General features: G+C 51.3%; 2 protein-coding genes across 7 annotated transcripts in view; one reads left to right on the top strand and one right to left on the bottom strand.

Annotated features, from left to right (window-relative positions):
* Positions 1 to 12,632, top strand: part of SNED1 (sushi, nidogen and EGF like domains 1) — an 83,863-nt gene extending 71,231 nt beyond the window's left edge. For 2 of the 5 annotated variants that reach the window (XM_035006702.1, XM_035006699.1), the window contains 2 exons: positions 3,162 to 3,278; positions 8,105 to 8,519. In XM_035006702.1, coding sequence (XP_034862593.1) covers positions 3,162 to 3,278; positions 8,105 to 8,403 — 416 coding nt within the window. In that variant the 3' untranslated portion in view covers positions 8,404 to 8,519. Of the gene's footprint in view, positions 1 to 3,161; positions 3,279 to 3,904; positions 3,993 to 8,104; positions 8,520 to 9,441; positions 9,486 to 11,254 lie in introns of those variants that run through there. The other 3 variants (XM_035006701.1, XM_035006703.1, XM_035006700.1) reach the window with 3 other exon arrangements.
* MTERF4 (mitochondrial transcription termination factor 4) lies at positions 12,590 to 18,798 on the bottom strand. Of its 2 annotated transcripts, none has more exons than XM_035006711.1 (4): positions 18,124 to 18,798; positions 16,322 to 16,506; positions 15,126 to 15,653; positions 12,590 to 14,129 (listed from the first exon to the last, which is right to left on the bottom strand). In XM_035006711.1, the coding sequence occupies exons 1-3, from the start codon at positions 18,452 to 18,454 to the stop codon at positions 15,273 to 15,275; spliced, it is 897 nt and encodes a 298-aa protein (XP_034862602.1). In that variant the 5' UTR covers positions 18,455 to 18,798; the 3' UTR covers positions 12,590 to 14,129; positions 15,126 to 15,272. The 2 variants fall into 2 exon arrangements, with proteins under 2 accessions (XP_034862602.1, XP_034862601.1); XM_035006710.1 differs by having other exon boundaries at positions 15,185 to 15,653.
* Positions 18,799 to 18,918: the final 120 nt, after the last annotated feature.

Here is an 18,918-nt window from a genome sequence, read left to right as displayed (position 1 = left end):
GAGTGCAGGACCTCCATGAGACCCTCCACCAAGAGATAGGAGATGGAAAAAAGAACCAATTAGAGCTATTGGACTCACTAAATGAAATAAAAATAGACCACCTGGAATAAATAGCAAACAAGAGGAAGTAGAAGAACAGATCAGCCGCCTGGAGGACAGAGTAATGGAAAGTAATCAAGCTGAGCAGATGAAAGGGAAAAAAAATACACAAAAGAGAAGAGACCCAGGGAACTCAGCGACACTGTCAAGCATAACAGTCGCATGATAGGGATCCCAGAAGGAGGAGAGCGAGAAAAGGGGGCAGAAGATTTGTCTGAAGAAATAATAGCTGAAAACTTCTTGAATCTGGGGAAGGAAAGAAATCCAGATCCAGGAGGCAAAGAGAGCCCCCAACACAACCAACCCAAAGAGATCTGCACTAAGATATAAAGTAAATAAGATGGCCAAAAGTAACGATAAAGAGAGAATTTTAAAAGCAGCAAGAGAAAGGAAAGCCGTGACATATGAGGGAAACCCCATACGGCTATCGGTGGATTTTTCAGCAGAAACTGCAGGCCAGAAGGAAACATCATGATAAATTCCAACTGCTAAAACAAAGAAATCTACAGCCAAGAATACTCTATCCAGCAAGGCTTTCATTCACAATAGAAGGAGAGAGAGAGTTTCCCAGAAAAACAAAAGTTAAGGGAATTCATGACCAGGAGCAAAACCAGCCACGTCCCCATCACACACGATGCCATCAGCCAGTGGGTCCCAAATTCACAGTCCCACCGCCCTCCTGCCCATGTCAGCATGCACTACCTGCCACCTGCTCAATGCCAAGTCAACACGCCTCCACCTCAGGTTGCCAAGGGCTCAAACTGACACTCTTTCCCTCAAATTCCAGCCCCTGTGCTCAAGTTTGTGCACAAAAGTGGGCATAATTATAACAGCAGAATGAAGCAACCCAAACAGTGACACTATTTCTGTGGAATACAGAATGGATAAAAAGGGTGTGCAAGGCTGAGAACATCTCCAACAAGCACATCAAAAAACAATACATACAGCATGATTCCAGTTAGGAAAAAAAACAAACCTGGGAAGAATAATACAAGATGAAATCAGAGAGAGAGACAAACCATAAGAGACTCTTAAGCACAGGAAAGAAACTGAGGGTTGTTGGCGGGGGGGGGGGGGGGCTGGGGTAACTGGGTGATGGGCATGAAGGAGGGCACGTGATGGAATGAGCACTGGGTGTTCTATGCAACTGATGAATCATTGAACTCTACCTCTGAAACTAATAATACACTATATGTTAATTAATTGAATTTAAATAAAAAAAGGAAACCCCCCAAAAATTAAAAATTTTTTTAAAAATCAAGGAAGTTAAGTAAAAGTCCTGTGTTTCCCTTAACTAATTTTTTTTAAAGATTTTATTTATTGGGGCACCTGGGTGGCTCAGTTGGTTAAGCAGCTGCCTTCGGCTCAGGTCATGATCCCAGGGTCCTGGGATCGAGCCCCGCATCAGGCTCCCTGCTCGGCGGGGAGCCTGCTTCTCCCCCTCCCCCTGCCTACTTGTTCTATCTCTTTGTCAAATAAATAAATAAAATCTTTTTAAAAAAAGATTTTATTTATTTACCTGACAGAGAGACAGAGAGAGAGCACAAGTAGGCAGAGCGGCAGGAAGAGGGAGAGGGAGAAGCAGGCCCTCGCTGAGCAGGGAGCCCGACACAGGGCTCGATCCCAGGACCCTGGGATCACGACCCGAGCTGAAGGCAGCCACCCTACCGACTCAGCCACCCAGGCGCCCCTCCCTTAACTATTGATATAAGCCCACAATTTATTTTTATTTTTAACTCTAAGTTCCTAGTTCTGTCTACTGAAAAGGCCTCAAGCACTGACACCCCAGGAGCAGTGAGCACCTTGGCCACCCAGACTGTGGGCTCTAGGTGCCCAATAAAAGGAACCAGAGGTCTTTGAGAAGTGGCTGATTCCAAGCCTGAAGAAGAATATGGACAAAATATGCCCAGGACGTACTTGTAAAACAAGTAAACTTTTCAAAAACAACTGGGATTGTGTCTAAAGGGCACAGGAGTCAACCTGGAAGGCTCCCACAGGCTGAAGATGGATAATTGGGGCATCAAAAAGACTAATGGCAGCAGCAGACTGACCCTCTTCAAATACGTAAGAATCTATGAGTTCATGATGACGCTGAAAGAGAGCACAATGTGCTGGTCCCTAGAGCTGGCTGGGGACCAATGCTTACTTTGCAAGTGTACAAATCAAGGACAGGAATGAAGCATTTGTCTGGCCTTGCCTGGATGGACTATAATTCAGGGTGACCAGGTGGTGGGCAAGGGAAAACAGGTCTTCATAGAAGACTTTCTGGCTAGAGAGACAGAAGAGTGACAGGCTGGGTTAGATGCAGCCCTCGTGGGATGATGGATCTGCGACCTAGACTCAAGACCTCCATGGCCACTCGAGCCGTCTGGTGCAGAGCCTATCAGAATTTTCTCCTGGATTAATCAGGCTGCCAATGCTGAACCCGTGATCAGTCCTCACATCACTAAAGCTGGAACTAGAGACCTGTCATGCCTCCTGGAGTGGGTGAAGGGTGAAGCAGTCCTGCAAAGACCGCTTGAACCTGAATCCTATCAAGCTCCTCTCTCTGATTATCCGTTTACAGGAAATGTGGCGATGGGGGATGAGTTAATGCTACAAGAAAGCATAAAGTAAAATCCAGGAGGGGCATTCTATAGGACAAATGACCTGGTTTCTCTAATAAATGCAGAGGGGGGGAAAATAACGCAGAGGGAAGGAAGATAAAAAGTTACAGATTAAAAGAGAGACACATCGAATGACGGTAGTGTGTCCTTATGAATCCTAATGAGATCAGACCAGCTGGAAATGAGGTTTTAAGATGAATGGGGCAACCCGAAACAGGATTGCAAATTCTTAGGGTACTAAGGAGCCACTGCTGATTTCCCAATAATAGCGTTGTGCTTATATAAAAGTTTGTAAAGTCCGTACGTATTAGACACTTGCTGTATTTAAAGGTGAAATGGTTTCTGTGAACTGCTTTGAAATTCTTTAACAAGAGAAAGAGGGGCACAGAGAAATGGGAATGTTGACAGGCCTTCTTCTGGGGTCCTGGCAACTAACTGTTCATGGCCTGTCCACAGACACCCCTGGGAACTGTTCAGAAAACCCCTGTCAGAACGGAGGCACCTGCGTGCCAGGTGTGGACACCCACAGCTGTGACTGCAACCCGGGATTCAAAGGCAGACGCTGTGAGCTCGGTAAGTCGGGGACCACTCCCTCCCGTAGGGACCATCAGGGCCCATGCTTCAAGACACTTGTCACAGCAGGCTATTCTGGGCCCACTGGGCCCAGGGTGGGTTTGCCACAAGGACCTCAAACCTCGAGGTGCCAGGACAGGGACCCAGCCTCAGTGCCCCAGACTTCCGAGTGCCCACGTAGGGATACTGAGAGGCAGGGAGCCACTCAGCCTCTCACTGCCCCAAAGCGCCAGGGTGAACGGTGCTGCCCAGACAAGTGGGGGGGGGGGGTTCTGGGGACAGCCAGAAAGCAAAGGACATGGAGCGCCCCATAGCCAGAGGTGGGTGCAGGGGGCTCTTTGGTTCAGGGGCCAGACGTGGTGGTAAGAGGGAAAAGAGCCACAGGCCTCCCTCCCTAAGAAGAATGTGGGACTGAAGATGGGAGGTGGGTGGACAGGAGCCCGCACCCCAGCTGCACCATCCCGAGGCCTGTCAGAGACTCCCGCCAGCCCTAAGGGAAAGCAGCCTGGGGGCTTCCGGGACTCAAGCAGCCCCCGAGGTTGCAGGAAGGGCGCCCTCCCAGGGTGCAGGAAGAGCGCTTCCTCAGCATGGCGCCCCTGTAAGCCCCTTTTCCTTTGTGCCGGCAGCCTGTAAAAAGGTGCCCCAGCCCTGCACTCGGCTCTTCTCAGAGACAAAGGCCGTGCCGGTCTGGGAAGGAGGCGCCTGTCACCATATGTAAGTTTCTTTCCTGCTTTCACATTTGGAAAGTTCCTGACTTCCAGAAGTGCCTTCACAAAGTCCAGCTCACCCACCCTCATAAGCCCTGAGGAGCTCTAGGGGTCAGAGTCGCACAGGGGCTTGCACCCATTCCCTCCACGTGGCGAATCCGGAAGCTGAGGCACTGAGCTTGTGCAGGGAACGCCAGCCTCCGGCTCCTGAGCCCTGGGGCCTGCCTTTCCCACGAGTGGCATCAGTCCCTCGCCACTGGAGGGCAAGGCCATGGGTACATCGATGCCAGGAAATGATGTTCCTGTCCTCTCTGCCTCAGAGCCCCCTGGAAAGATCAACAGCAGCACGGGGGAACTCGAGTCTCCACCCTGCCGTGAAGTCATGACATTCGTGCCTCAGTTTCCCCACCTGTAAAATGGGCTGTAGAGGGAGAGCTTGCCTGGCTCACCTCATAGGACCTTTCTTGCTAACACTCTGTGACTCTGTGGTTCACACTTACAATCTATTCAGTCAACAAATTCTCACAGGCACCTACTGTGCCAGGCACAGCTCTGGACACTCAGCACATGCCAGTGAACAGAACCGGCCAAAGCCCTGCCCTCGCGATCCGCACATTCCAGACGAGGGAGGCCGTACACAAGGAGCAGGAGGATGTTACGTAGTGTTCTAGAAGGTGGTCAGGGCTGGGGAAAAGGAAGAGATGAATAGGTGGGCCCAGGACAGCCAGGGTTGGGGACAGGCAGGGGCCGGCTGCAGCATTAAACAGGGTGTCAGGGGAAGCCCCACGGAAACATGACATTGAACAGACATGGAGGGGGTGAGGGATATCTGAGGGAAGAACATTCCAGAAAGTCAAATTATCAGTTGCCAAGGCCCGAAATCAGAAGCATGTCTGCTTGTCTGAGGAGCAGGTTGGGGCTGGAGGGGAGAAAGGGGGGGCCGTGGTCAGGCAGGGCAGGGGGAATCCAGCAGGGCTTTGGAGGCCCTTGGAAGGACTCTGGCATGTGTTCTTTTGAAACGGGGAGCTGCTGAGGATGCCAAGCCGAGGAGTGAGCTGTTGGATTACGTGTCTGAAGGTCACTCTGGGTGGGATGCAGGAAAGCCAGGCAGAAGGCTTGATCTGAACTTGGACATGAAGCCAGACTTACCCCAGAGCAGGAAAACTCAGGGCATCCTGATCTGCACTGGGCCCTGAGGATCCATGTGTACAGACCATCTGATTTTGGGTTCTGTGGAATGGCAGTCCTAATCCACAGTGCCTCGCCCCCTTGTTCCAACTGTACCAGTGACCCCAGTACCTGCTAGTGACCTGCTGGGACCACCAAGTACCTGAAGACAAGAGCCCCGGACCTGTCAACAGCTTCCCATACTTTTCACTCTAACCCATATGCGTCTGAACGTCAGGTTCTTGTATTCAGCTTTACATCTGACATCTCTGGTTTTTACTGGAGTGTCTATATCATTTACATGTTACTGTAATGACCGATGTGATTGGGTTTAAATGCACCATATTGCTGTGTGCTTTCTATGTGTCCCATCTGATCATTTTTCCTTTTTTTCTCTTTTCCTGCCTACTTTGGGATTAATTAGGCTTCTAACTTGCCAGCACTGTTGGTTCACTGGTTATACCTGTCTGGTCTAACCCTCTAGTGGCTTCTGTGGGTTGCAATATGCCCCTGCAACCCCCCCATATCTGCTGGCTGTGCTCTCCCACCTCAGTGTCCCGGAGGGGCCCCTGCAGCAGCGGGCTCCATTTCCCCTCACGCTCCCAGCTCTCCAAGCTGGACGCGCTGCTCGCACATAGTCCATGACCCACACAGTATGGTATGTTTGACCCCAAAGACAACTATCCTTGTAAAAACTGCTGAGAGTAGAACGTCTTTTGTTCTTCCTTCCGTGTTTGCCATTCCCAGTACCTGGATTCCTTTAGAGACCTGAGATGCCCTCGGGTACCACTGGCCTTTGCCCCCAGAACTCACTGTAACATTTCATGTAGTACAGATCTGCCGGTGATGAACCCTCTCTGCTTTGGTCTGTCTGTAAAGGGTTCTATTTCACCTTCATTTTTGGAGGATCTGTTTGCTGAATATAGAATTCCTGCCTGACAACTGTGTTTTTCCCCTCGGCGCTCAAGAGCGGCCATTTCCGGTCTTCTGACTTGGCAGGGCTGTGCTCATTCTCACCCACGAGTGCGCGCCTGGCCCCGTGACTGCCCTTCCATCCCCTCTTTACTACCGTTGTTGGGAAACTAACTGTGGTGTGCTGAGCCGTGGCCGTGTGTGTGTGTGTCTGCTCACAAGAGCTTGCTAAGCTTCAATCTCTGGGGTCTTGGCTTTCACCAAATCTGGAAAATTGGGGCCATTAGTTCTTCAGGTATTTTTCCCATCCGTCTGTTTCTCTCCTCTCCTGCGACTCCCGTCACACAGGTGTCAGACTGACGCCGTCCTTCTCTCTACTTCACTGGGCCTCTGCGTTCCATGGTCTGTCCTCGGCACTGTCGTTAGAACCTGCCACTCATCCCATTCAGCGAGACCTTCACTTCACACTCTGGTTCCTCTCATCTCTAGAAATCCCATCTAGTCCTTTCTTGGATCCTCTGTTTCTCTTCTCATCACTGAACAGGTGGGAGCAAATTTGTAGCACATGTTTTAAGGGTCTTGTCTGCTATTCCCGCCATTGCTCTCACCTCTGGGTGTCTTTCTATTCAATTATTGTTTGCTGCTTATGGGTCACATTTTCTTGATGCTTTGTATGAGCCTTTGAATATCTTGTCATTTTTTGGTTGGATGCTAGACATTTTAACCTTTGGGTCCTGAATGCTAAATTTTGTGTTTATTTCCCAGAATGTTTAGTTTTGTCTACAAGGCGGTTAATTTTAGTCTGATCCTTTGGAAGCCCCTTTTAGGGTGGTTTAACCTTTATTCTGGGTTAATTTTGCCCCACTTCTAAGCCATGGCCTTCCCGGAGTTTCTGTCTTACGAATGGACTGCAGCAGCTCTGCTGTTCAGCATCTCGGTGGTTCTCCTTGCCCAGCCTCACAGGGTCCTACCTATGCGCGCACAGCTTCATCTTCAGGGGAATCCCTGTCCCGGCCTCAGGACATAGCTCCCTCCTCTCCAGTGCCCCACAGACTCCAGCTGCCTCTGCCTCCTCCATGCAGTGTGAGCCCAGCTTGGCTTCTACCCCACCCCCTCCACCCACCACCACCCTGCAGTGTAATCCAAAAAGTGCTCCTGGACCGAATTCTAGGGAGATCACAGAGCTCATTTCATGTTTCCTTTCTCTCAAGAATCACAGTCTTGCACTGCTTTCTAACATCAGAAAAGAACTGCTTTTCATATTTTGTCCAATGCTCTGGTTGTTCATACTGGGGGTTAATTCCAGATCCTGTTACTCCCTGATGGCCAAAAGTGGAAGTCTCACCAAAGGCCTTAAATCCCAAGGGCTCTCCCACACTGAGGATGAGTTGGAGCTTTGCCCATCAAACTCCCTGGATCTCTCTTTTCAACAGCTCTGACGTTTGAGAGCTTTAACAAGAACAAAAACACTTTCCTATTCCATTACCATCTACAGATTTGTGAGACAGGTAGTATGAGTAACAACCATTGCACACGAAACTGAGGTCTAAGCTCCAGAGACATGCTCAAAGTGGACTAGTTAATGAATGGGAGGCAGGACTAGAGGTCGACACTGCCCACACTGAACACCTGCATCTCCAGGGCTCTCAAACTTCTCCAAGAACTACCCACAGGACCCAGGAGTGGGCTGGTACTGACTCAAGTCCAGCACCGACTGGACTGCCTCAAGCAGAACACGTCCTTGGAATTTCTTATTCTATCTCTTAATATCACAATATTTTGTCCACACTCCTCAAAATGTACACTTAGAATGGATGTATCTTATGTACACCATACCTTAGTGAAGTTATTTTTTTTTAATTATAGGACTTTTATGTTGGACGTTTTAACACGTCCCTATGAGGTAAAGTTTTATTAAGAAAACAGTGGCCTTCCCTTAAACACCCGCACAGTGACCTGTGGGCGAGCACAGCCTAGCTGAAGCAGCTGGGCAACATTCTGCTCTAGGTTCTGGCTTTACACCACTTTCTCACGACACAGGTACAAGAGAGTCTACAGAGTGCACCAGGACATCTGCTTCAAAGAGAGCTGTGAAAGCACAAGCATCAAGAACACCCCAAACAGGTGCCATCTCAGGGAGGAGGCCCGCACTGTGTCCCGCCTGTAGTTCACAGGGTAACGGGGCAAGCGTGGCCCCAGGGACTGAACACTGGGGGGTGCCACAGTCCTGTGGGCCAAGCCAGGCTGTCTTGTCTAAACGTGTAGCCCCGCACAACAGGGCTCCACCCAGAAACTGTGTGCACAAACGTGTAGATATGAACACGTACAGATCAGTATAGCTGGGCATGGTGGGTGCTGAGGGAGATCACACGGTGGGAGCTGGGAAGCAATCACATGGTGGGTGCTGGGGGGAGATCACACACGGTGGGTGCTGGGGGGTCACACGGTGGGGGCTGGGGGGGGTTCACACGGTGGGTGCTGGGAGGGGATCACGTGGTGGGTGCTGGGAGGGGATCACACAGTGGGTGCTGGGGAGATAACACAGTGGGTGCGGGAGGGGATCACATGGTGGGTGCGGGAGGTCACACAGTGGGTGCTGGGTGGAGATCACACGGTGGGTGCTGGGGGGGGTCACACGGTGGGTACTGGGGGGGTCACATGGCGGGTGCTGGGGGGGTCACACGATGGGTGCTGGGGGGTTCACACGGTGAGTGCTGGGAGGGGATCACATGGTGGGTGCTGGGAGGGGATCACACGGTGGGTGCTGGGGGGAGATCACACGGTGGGTGCTGGGGGAGATCACACGGTGGGTGCTGGGGGTCACAAGGTGGGTGCTGGGGGTCACACAGTGGGTACTGGGGATCACTCCGGTACTAGAATTGGGAAGCATGGAACATTACTGACAGACGCAAGTATGTAACTATAAATATAGTAAATCTCTACTTTTTATTCACTCACAGCCAGGTTCTTTCTCCAAAGGGCTCAAGGGAGTCACAGGAATTACATAATGTGCTGCATGAATGCGTTAGGTGCCTTCCCAACAGCAGAGCCCTCACCCCAGCCACTCTGCGGACCCGTCAGTGGCCACACCCCCTAGGGCTTGCATTACTGAGTGTCAGGGAATGCAGTTCAACACCTGCCTGACCAAGCACTATACCTGTCTCCTCCACTCTCCTTCTTCTACACCCTGCTTCCCTCCCCATGACTCACAGCCAGCCAAGGGGGTGTACACAGACTAAAATGCTAATCTCTGCATCACTGTCTCACTGACAGTGCTCCCCAAAATGGAATACGTATGAGGCAAAGACAGGACGCCAGCAGGCAGCCTGGGTTCCAGGTACACCTTCTTTTTCATAAACCACCTTTCTCTATTTCAGGAAGCACAGTAACAGTCCAACACTGAAGAAATCTTAGGGAACAGGTACGTTCCCCACCATGGCTGGCAGAGCTGCAGGAAAGCTAGAGCGGCTGTGCCAGCATGTGGCCCCTGGGAGAGCTGCTGTCTACTTGGGGAGCTCAGCTGCGCCCTCTTTATTACAAATTCCCAGGCCAGGAGTTTCAGAATTCCCTGAGGGGGTTAAAATGGGAGAGAAAAAAATACCTAAGGCTCCCAACAGACATAAACCAGGTACACATGCATCTCCAGGTGGAAATGAGGCTGTCTGGGGGTGAGGACAAATCCCACTCACCTCAAGCAAACGGAGAAACCCCTTTCCCGTCAGCAGCAACGGCTGGGGGTGAGGGCAGGGCTGAGCACTCAGGGAGGTGGGACCGAGAAGGGCTGCTGGAAGGGGTGGCAGCAGGGGAGGAGTGGGGAGGAGAGGACGTTGGGAGGGGCCCAGGATGCCCACATGCAGGAGTGCAGGGGTTCAAGGGAGGGCCTCCCAGACCCTGAGAACTGCAACCTATTGAAAGAAAAACTGGGGTGTAGGGCCTTGATCACATAACTTTGGGGAAATCCTGAAGACTCTCCCACTGGGGAATTCCCAGTGGACACAGGAATCCTAAGCATTCGGAATCCTAGAATCCTAACTCTATTCCTGCTTAACCTGGCATTTCCCAAAGTCTTCTGGCAACTCAACACCATCCAACCCTTACTCCCCCCCCCCCCCCCCCCAATAAACTCTGTCAAAGTCTTCATTACAGTCAGGGAGATACTGGGTTGAACCATGGCGATCCATCTACAACCCGTACTCAGTCTCACACTGAGTGCAGCTTCTTGTCGACAAGATGTCACCGGGAACGAAGCAGGAATTCGGCTGGCCTAGGGCAGCTTACTCCTATCACTCCATAAATGAGCCTCAAAGTCCATGTTCCTGGTGTTGAGAGGACAGTGAGGCACCCTGGGGAACAAGCAGCTTCGGGAATAGGCTACACTGTCTCATGGGGCTGAGGAAATGAAAGAGAAATGTTACTCAGAACCTTTACAAACAAGCCGAAGCAGAAGAGCTGCACAGGTGTAGGCTGACACCACAGGAAGAACGTCCGCACCAGCCAAGCCAGGAAGGCCAAGGCTGGGATCCGCGGGGCGTGGCCTGGGCAGCCATCCCCGGGCAGCCTTTTCCAGAAGCCTCTGCGTTCAGCCCGTCTCCTCACAAGCATTACTTCCCCTCGCACCTCATGCTCCCAAGACACACAAATCCAAAACATGCTCCACAGCTCATAAACAATTCACTACTAGGATTAAGAACCCACAAACATAATCTGGGTTTGAAATATTTACATTACACTAAGTCACCTGAAACAGCAATACCTTTTCTTTTAAACTCAGCAAATCCATTTCTATAAAAACAAATTAGAAACCCTCAACTATCAAATCATCAAATACTAGCTTTTAGAATACCCATTCTTGAAACAATGGAGAAAACGCAAATAAACAGGAATTCATTTCAACCCAGAGCCACAGGGGGCAGCCCAGGTCTTCAGAGGAAGGACCCAAGGGCATGGCCAAATGGAGGGGAGCAGCCTGCAGCTTTCAGCTCTAACAGCTGCAATGCTCCCGAACGTCCCTGGCGCTGGGCCACGTAGTCCATGCTCTCAGCACACCTCCCTCCCGTCCACGGCCATGTTAGAGGCAGGAACACAGGGTCCTCTGGGGGCAGGGACCGAGGGCTAAGAGAAACATGAAGCTGCATTTTAAAGAGGAGTGGGTGTCATTCTCCTCATGCCCCATTCTCTTTTCTCTTCAAGGGATTCAGGACGTTCTTGTTACACTCCATCAACCTCTCACGAGCTCCTAAAGCCCAGGAAGGCAGGGTCCAAAATTGGATTGAAAGGACACCCTGAAAGACCAGGTCCTGGCTCGAATCCATCCCCTCTGCGGCTTCCCTTCTCCAGCCTCTAGAAGACAGAAGGCCAGGCCGGGCAGGCTCCAGCCCACCTCCCCTCCGGGCTGCGCCAGGGAGACCCTCTGGGCCAAATCACCTCCCAGTCCTGCGACGCATGGGACAGCCTGCGCTGTAGCCCTGGCTACTGTCTCCTACGGGGACAGTCTGTGCCGCGGCTGGGGAGCAACCACGGCGTGCGCCTGGGCCCTGGATGAGCCAGCAAGGCTCCTGCAATATCCGGGAACCAGTTCTCAGCTTCCAAAGTCGGAGGGCAATTTTCCCCCTGAGACCTAACAGTCAAACTGAGGAGGAACTGCTCTCCGGCTTCCACTGCGGAGACAGCGGTGCCAGGAAGCGTCCGGGGTGAGGCCAGACGGAAAGGGAAGCTGAGTTCTAGGCGCCCCGCCCTGCTCTCCTCCAGCAAATTCTTTGGGCTGATATGTGGCAGGCTAGCGCCCCATCACATGGACCAGTAGATTATGAAAGAGAAAATGTTCATTCGTACTAAGAGGGAGTTTAGATACTTTCAGTCTTCAACTTCTTCTCAGTGACTATTTCTGGTTTTGTGGACCAACCGGTCTCTGCGGCAACTACTCAGCTCAGTGCTGGTGGCCCAACCGCAGCCACAGACACGTGACCAGAGCACTTACCAAACGAGGGGGCAAGTCCCATGGCCACACTTGGCCAAGCCCTGGTCTATCAAGTCACCCAGGCCTCAGCCTTATGCAGAGAAAGCCACCCCCCCCCGATGACAAGTCACGCCACGGCACCAAAGAGCCCCGAGCCTCACAGAAGCATGACGCGGCCCCCCAGCACGCACAGAGCCCGAACAGCACGGAGATGCATAACCGGGGCAGACCAGACCCGACCCAGCTCAAGATCCCCTTCAGTCCACAGCTCGAGCAGGACTGTTCTAGGCTGTCGGCTAGCATGGTTCTCCCCACATCTCCCTCTTCAGCAGCAGAAGGCGGCGCTGGCTTGCCGAACCGCTTCCGAACCGCTCTGCCTTCTCCCTGCGGAGGCGGCGCAACCCAGGCAAGCCAACCTCACCTCGTGTCAGCGGAGCATCTCAGTAGCTGACCCAAACTGGAACTCAAGCCCCTGCGCGTCTGCCACTGACTCTGTCCCGAGTCAGCACTAAGCCAGAGACGGCTCCTTCTTCTCATCTTTTATAAAAACATAGTTTGAAGAGTTAGAGTATATTTTAGGCTTTTTATTTTTATTAAAATTTTGTGTGCATATGTCTGTGTATTACACGATTTGTTTTCAGAGAGGAGGAACTGTCATTTCAAGAAGTCTCTACTGTACCCCAGAGCGCCCCTGGCGTCCCAGGCCCACCCGGGGAAGACAGCCGCTCAGTCAGGGGCTCCAGCACTGGGCGAGTCAAGACAGACCCCGGCCATGCACACGTACTGCTGACTTCTGCGTCGCCAGCACCAGTCACTGCATCTACGTGAGCTACAGCATCGCTAGCGAGTGGCAAGATCAAGTGATATCACTGGAAAAGTAGATGAAACTCTCTACTACGATGTTAATAACCTCAAGCCCCTCAGCCATGAGGCAAACACTAGTGTGTTCCAGTTTTTAACTTAGAAACATTTGTTTCTACAAGAAACAGTCTACTGAATCCTGAGCTTGGTGCTGTGTTGTCTTATGATTAACCCCTCTGGATGTTTTACAAATTAGGTATCTAGTAAAAAGACTTCCTGAGGCAAAGGAATTACAATTCATTCTGGAAACATTCTAACTGAGACACTGCTTTTTTCACACGTTTCTTTCATAAAACTCCGGCGTCTTCCTCAAACATACACTCAAACTCCACCCAAAAATATTAATAATAATGTAATCAAAATTCTCAGGTGCATAAAAATTCATTTCTGTAGCGAAATGAAAGGAGCAATCATGAGTTGCCAAGTTAGCCATTCTAATCATGCAAATTTATAATTCTCCTGAGTCCCCCTGACTGGACCCAAGAACCCATCTGAAGTTCCAGGGAAAGTGCCAGTCACCTGGGACGCAAAATGGAAGAGTAAGTGAAAGAGTGAAATGCCTTCGTTTTCAATAATTTTGCCCACAGCCAAAAAACCAGTAAAGGCAAAGCCTTCCTTCCCATTGCATGTGGGCTGACACAGAGGCGGAGGAGGAGACCTGCGCCAACCCCACCACTCTCCCACCAGCAAATCCAACAGGCACCTCCCTCAGCCGGGACTCCTCCCGCTGGACATCTCACTCCGATGCACAGGGATTCACTGAGCTACTTCTCTTTTGCAGAAAATGTCTTTCTCTTTACTGTCATGCTCAAACATGAGCCCAGAGGAAACAAAAGCATCTGCACCTCAGTGCTGAGTCCCCGCAGCAAACACAGCTCAAACCTACCAGCCGCACTTCAGGGCACACGGGAAAGGAACTTAAAACTCAGCTATTTACTTCCTTTTAAATAAAAGAAACGTAAGCAATGTAGGCCTGCTTCCAACCTGACGTTCCCGTTCTCGTGAACCGAAGCCTTCGGGCAGGTCCTCAGCCTCCGCACTGGTGACAATTCAGGCTGCACTGCTCTTTGAGGCCATCCTGTGCACCGCAGGATGGCTCACGGCAGCCCGGCCTCCAGCCGCTGGATCCCCACGGCGCCCTCCCTCGGTCCTAAGAGCCAAAAATGTCCTCACATGTTGCTGGATGTTCCCTGGGGTCAAGATCACTCCGGGTGGGAGCCGCTGCCTGACAGGATTCTTCCACGGTCTCTGCGGGAAAAATCAGGCCAAGCAGTTTTACCTAGTTGTTAGAGTGCTGCCAAGACCTGGATTTGGGTTACATCACCAAAAATGCTTTCTGTTTCATCAACCACGTGTCAGCTCCCTCCAAGGAAGGGACACACAGGACGTTCTGGGGTGCCCCAGTACTCCCTCACAGAGCCCACGCCATGAGGGCTGGGCCTCTACCTCAGAGATGACTAATTCAAATCCCACCCCCTGACCCGACTTTTTAAGTCACCCCTCAGGCCCCTGGGCTCCCCGAGGGGACTCCCACCACCACAGTGTCCCGGGAGCCCCCTGAATAACACCAGGCCCCACCCCGCTCACAGACCCTGCGCAAGGGCTCTTCTCTCCTCTGGTCTCAGAAGCCACGTCCGTGAGATGCCCCCAGCGCCCCCGTTCTGGCACGCTCCAGGGCAGCACCCAGTGGCCGCCAGAGACTGCGGGCCCACAGAAGGCCCGCGGGCCAGGAGCTGGTGTGAAAGCCAACTTCCCTTAAAGGTCAGAGCCAGGGCCCATTCCTCACAGAAAGAAAAGCACCCCAACACTCGGCTGGCTTTAGGCAGCTGTGCAAAATGGAACCATCACTAACCCCCGTCCTTGACAATGCTGTACACTGAAAGCAATTATGAAGCAGTATTTGTGGACTAAAAACACGAGTGTTTTTGTGGAAAACCTGCTACTTGTTTTCATAAAATAAAGTGCTGTGATGTACTAAAATCTCAGTGCCTGCTCATAATCTTAACTTTATCACTACAAGGAAATGTAAAATGACTCTCGAACCAGAGCAAGGAACCCCACTCCCCACACTGTCATGGAGTTATCAGACATCAACAGAGAAAGACCAAAACCAAATGTTGAGGTACTAAGTTCCCTGATTTTAACAGCTCAGAGTCTGTCTTCCATGCAGGAGGGAAGAGGGCCCTCCCCACAGGGACCTGACAACAGATCAAACTAACGCAGCTCCTATTTAGTCTGACCCACCTCTCAGGTGATTTATAATAATGTTTCATCAGAAGACCAGTTTTAGAAGGAAAAATAACCTGAGAAAATCCAAGTGAAGCTCTCAAAAGCTTTGAGAAAATTTTAATATTCTTTGGTATCTTTGGGCTCTTCATTCTAGTCCTTCCGTCACTCCTCCTCCTCCTCATTCTCATCCTCCTCCTCGTCCTCCTCGTCCTCGTCCTCATCCTTGTCCAGACTTGAGCTTTTGTTGTCAGGCATGTGGCTCTCAGACCCCTCTTCCTCCTCCCGAGCAAAGAGCTTCTTGAAAACTTCAAACTCCTCAGCGGAAGAACAGGCTGTCCTGGCCAGAAACTCAGCTTCTGAGACTCTGAGAATGTCCTTAAGTAAAGGATTGGGGACCTGTGTCTGACCCTTCTTATCGGGGGTTTGGTACCGTCCTAGGCGCTCGAGGAACACATGTCTCTGCTTGATCTTGGTCATGGAGTACTGCAGGAAGTCAGTCCGCACCACATCCGCGTGTTTAACCCCCATCCTAAAATAGGCATACTGGAGACACAGACACGGTTAGGGGTCCCGGGCACAGTAACCTACAACCTGTCCTGCCATAGTCCGTAATCAACGCAAGCTGCCCAGAAGCACGCAAAAAGAGCCGCCCAACTCACAGTGCCAGGACACTCTGTGACGCCCAGCATTTGTGTGAGGCCTGACAGTTTTCAAAGCATTTTCAAGTTCATGTTGAGAAAAATTTAGCAGAAAATAAAGGGGCAAGAGGGATGTGAGTGTGGAAAAGAACAGGCAACAAATTCAGCAAACATCTAGCAATTTGACCTAAGTTGTCATAATTGTTACCCAAAAGTTAGGACAATTGTCACAACTATGTTTCCAAAATCAATATGCAGAACAGGTTCTAAAGAAAGGAAGATTTTTAGCTCTTTTTAAATTAGCTATTTCAAGCAGAGGCCCCATTTGGACCCCAGGAATGGGACTGGGTCATTCATTATTAACAGCAGAAAACTTGCAGGATAGGCTTTCTGTAAGTGAAAGAAGTGAAAGACCAGAGCCAGATTCTCTCTGGCTGGTGTGTGCAAAGAGGATCTAAGCCTTTCACCTCGTCCACTCGTCCTCAGGGTGCCTGTGGCTTCTCAGCCACGGAGCTGACCTTCACTACAAAGAACGTGTTGTTACTTCCCAAATCCCCTACCAGTCATCCTCACCTGGAATTTGTACTCCAGTTCACCGGGGTCCTCCTGAAGAACATAGGGGCATCTGTGCAAAATCCTGGTCACCTGTTGTACCGTGAAAAGACATTTCTCCTTGAGAACACCAACAATGCTGTCAATGTCCCTCTGATGCATGGTGAGGATTTGAGGGCAACAGAGAAGCACCGTCTTTAGTTTCCCTGCAGAACATAAGAAAAGGCAAGTACACAATTTCAGGACATTCCAGAAAGCCAAGGGGCTTGGCATACCCACGCCAGCACTGAATAAATGAACGAGGATGCGCTCCTCCACGTGAGGGGCAGCTTCCGATGCCTGCCCAGGGGCACGTGGCAGTGGGAGGGGCCAGAATGACTATCTCCTCTCTGACCCCCTCCCTGGTATAAAAAGGAGGCCTCTTGCTGGCCTGCCAGCTGAACGGCATAAACCTCATATTCTAGGCTTCCTCCTCTTGCCCTCTTCATCTAAAGAATCTCTCAGGGGATCTACTGGAAAGATCAGACAGTAGGACGAGACCCTAGCTTCCCCCATATTGGGGCTGTGGGCTGACATTTCCTTCCACAATAAAATAGTCATTGAAGCATCCACAACCAACCTTCCTAAGATCTGGGAGCCTGAACTCCATGAAAAGGAGTTCCATGATAATAATTATTAATAGAATAATGACGAGAATACTCATGATGCACAGCCACAGACAATGATGTCCTAGTTAGTGGGGTGACCGTATCTTTTACCCACATTAGGGCAATACTGAGCGAAAGAGGCCCTATTAACAAATGCATTAGGGTAACTGAAACTACTGAAGGGAAATTGGGGCCTATGGTCTTCCCATGGATAGCTGGGCAAAATTCAGTACCTGGAAACTTCAAATCATTTATTTAAACTGGTATTAACACACACACACACACACACAACTGGTATTAACAATCTTCCTAACAGTTGAGCTACTCACTGTCTTACTAAAATGTGTCTAGAATGACTTCCAGGAGTTTAGACTTTCCCTCTGCAGCAGAAGGCTTTGCTCAGCCTCATAACATATGATCATAGCATATAAAGTATTAAGTTTAGCCTTTTAGATTATACTGCAACAGGTCATCTGTCAAGAGAAACACAGAAGGCTAACTTCTTCCTTATCTTCTGGAGAAGAAGGCCCACAGAGAGCCTCTGAAATTGATCCCCAAACAACAATATCTCCCCCTTAACAATATCTTACCAGTAAGAGTCAAAAAGGAAAAAAAAAAAAATAGTGGCCCTCCTGTGGTCAACATGCATAAGGATCCCTGGGACTCTCACCTGAAGGCCCACCCAGGGATCCAACGAAATCCTAGAATCCTTGAGATGTGGATCCTGTTGGGGGGAACAGTCACTTCCCCGTTTCCTAGGAGTCTGGGACCATCTCGGGTTCCACTGGAACCCACGTCTTTACAAGGGACTCTGTAGTAAGCCTTTGGCTTTACGTCGTACGGACAACACCAAGCTAAGGTAAACGTCAGAGACTGCGTAGGTACTCGAATGTTACTACCATACACTGACCTCTATCTGCTGAGCACGAGCACATACCACGTGCTCACCACCCACCGTTCCAGACGCTAGAGCCCCCAGAGTGAGCAAACCAGACAAGTCTCCCCTTCCCTCCTGCAGCGCCATCAGCAGAGGTCACTGCTTCTCACCTCCACGCCAAACCACAGTTACTCTCAAGAACTTTCCCCACAAGCCTCCCCTAGCCCACCCCACCTGGGCTACTCGGCCCCCAACCCCGACTCCTCAGCGCTGGACACAAAAGCAGGGCCTTCTTGTACCTTCTCCAAGACCGAGCTTTCGCAGGTAACTGGAGCGCTTCCTCACGTGCATTACAGGCAGGTTCAACAACTGAGGACTTTTCTTCAAGGCCACGTACACAGGCTCTGGGTTCAAACCCAAGAGTATTAATTCTGAAATGATGTCCAGCAACTGTTGAGGGTGCGTACTTGGCCACAGACGGAGCAATTCGTTAACGTGGACATCACTGAAGCCCATGTCCAGGAGAGAAGTGACGACCTTCTCCTGCTCCAGGAACCCTGGAGCCTCAGGAGTCCCCTGCTTCCCCTGGGGGCACCGAGTGAGACTCGTCCTGCAGTCTGGTTCCTGCATGTACTTTCTGGGTTCCACCCGGGATAACTTCTGGAGGCCCCCTCCACTGGGGGCTGTGGTCAGTTTACACAACAAAGCTGCAGACGTCCTTTTCTGTCCTCCGCCAGGGGTGTGCCCAGCAATGCGGGCCCAGGTGAGGGGGACCAGGCGGTGCCAGTCGAAGACCTATGAGACACAGCACCGGGAGGGGATCAGCTCCTCAGCACTCCAGAGCAGAGGACACGGCGCAGTTGTGGAGCCCGAAGCAGGTTATCTCGTGTCTTGCTCCCACACAAGCACAGCTCTTGTGACACCCTGCAAACGCCGGCCGGAGCGTGACAAGCCCGAGAGAAGGCAGTCTGCATACAGAGAGCGGAGCATCGCAAGAGCCAAGCCAGCCTCTGCCGGCTGTCGCGGCCCTAACGCGGGGCAAGGGGCGCGGGGCGGGGCGCGGGGCGCGGGGCGGGGCGGGGCGAGGCGGGGCT

The sequence above is a fragment of the Mirounga leonina genome, unplaced genomic scaffold, assembly GCF_011800145.1.
Source record: "Mirounga leonina isolate KUSES-001 unplaced genomic scaffold, KU_Mleo_1.0 Mir_151, whole genome shotgun sequence".
In the NCBI taxonomy this organism is placed as follows: Eukaryota; Metazoa; Chordata; class Mammalia; order Carnivora; family Phocidae; genus Mirounga; species Mirounga leonina.
The sequence above is the reverse complement of the archived record's forward strand: the minus strand, read 5'-3'. Positions and strand labels throughout refer to the sequence as shown.

What these genes read in the sequence shown, in the direction of transcription:
- MTERF4 (XM_035006711.1), bottom strand. Translation starts at nt 18,454, where the DNA reads ATGCAGGAACCAGACTGCAGGACGAGTCTCACTCGGTGCCCCCAGGGG. An exon ending in AAAGCTCGGTCTTGGAGAAG is followed by an intron (nt 16,507 to 18,123) that starts GTACAAGAAGGC and finishes TATGTTCTGCAG; the next exon opens with GGAAACTAAAGACGGTGCTT. An exon ending in AACTGGAGTACAAATTCCAG is followed by an intron (nt 15,654 to 16,321) that starts GTGAGGATGACT and finishes CTGTGTCTCCAG; the next exon opens with TATGCCTATTTTAGGATGGG.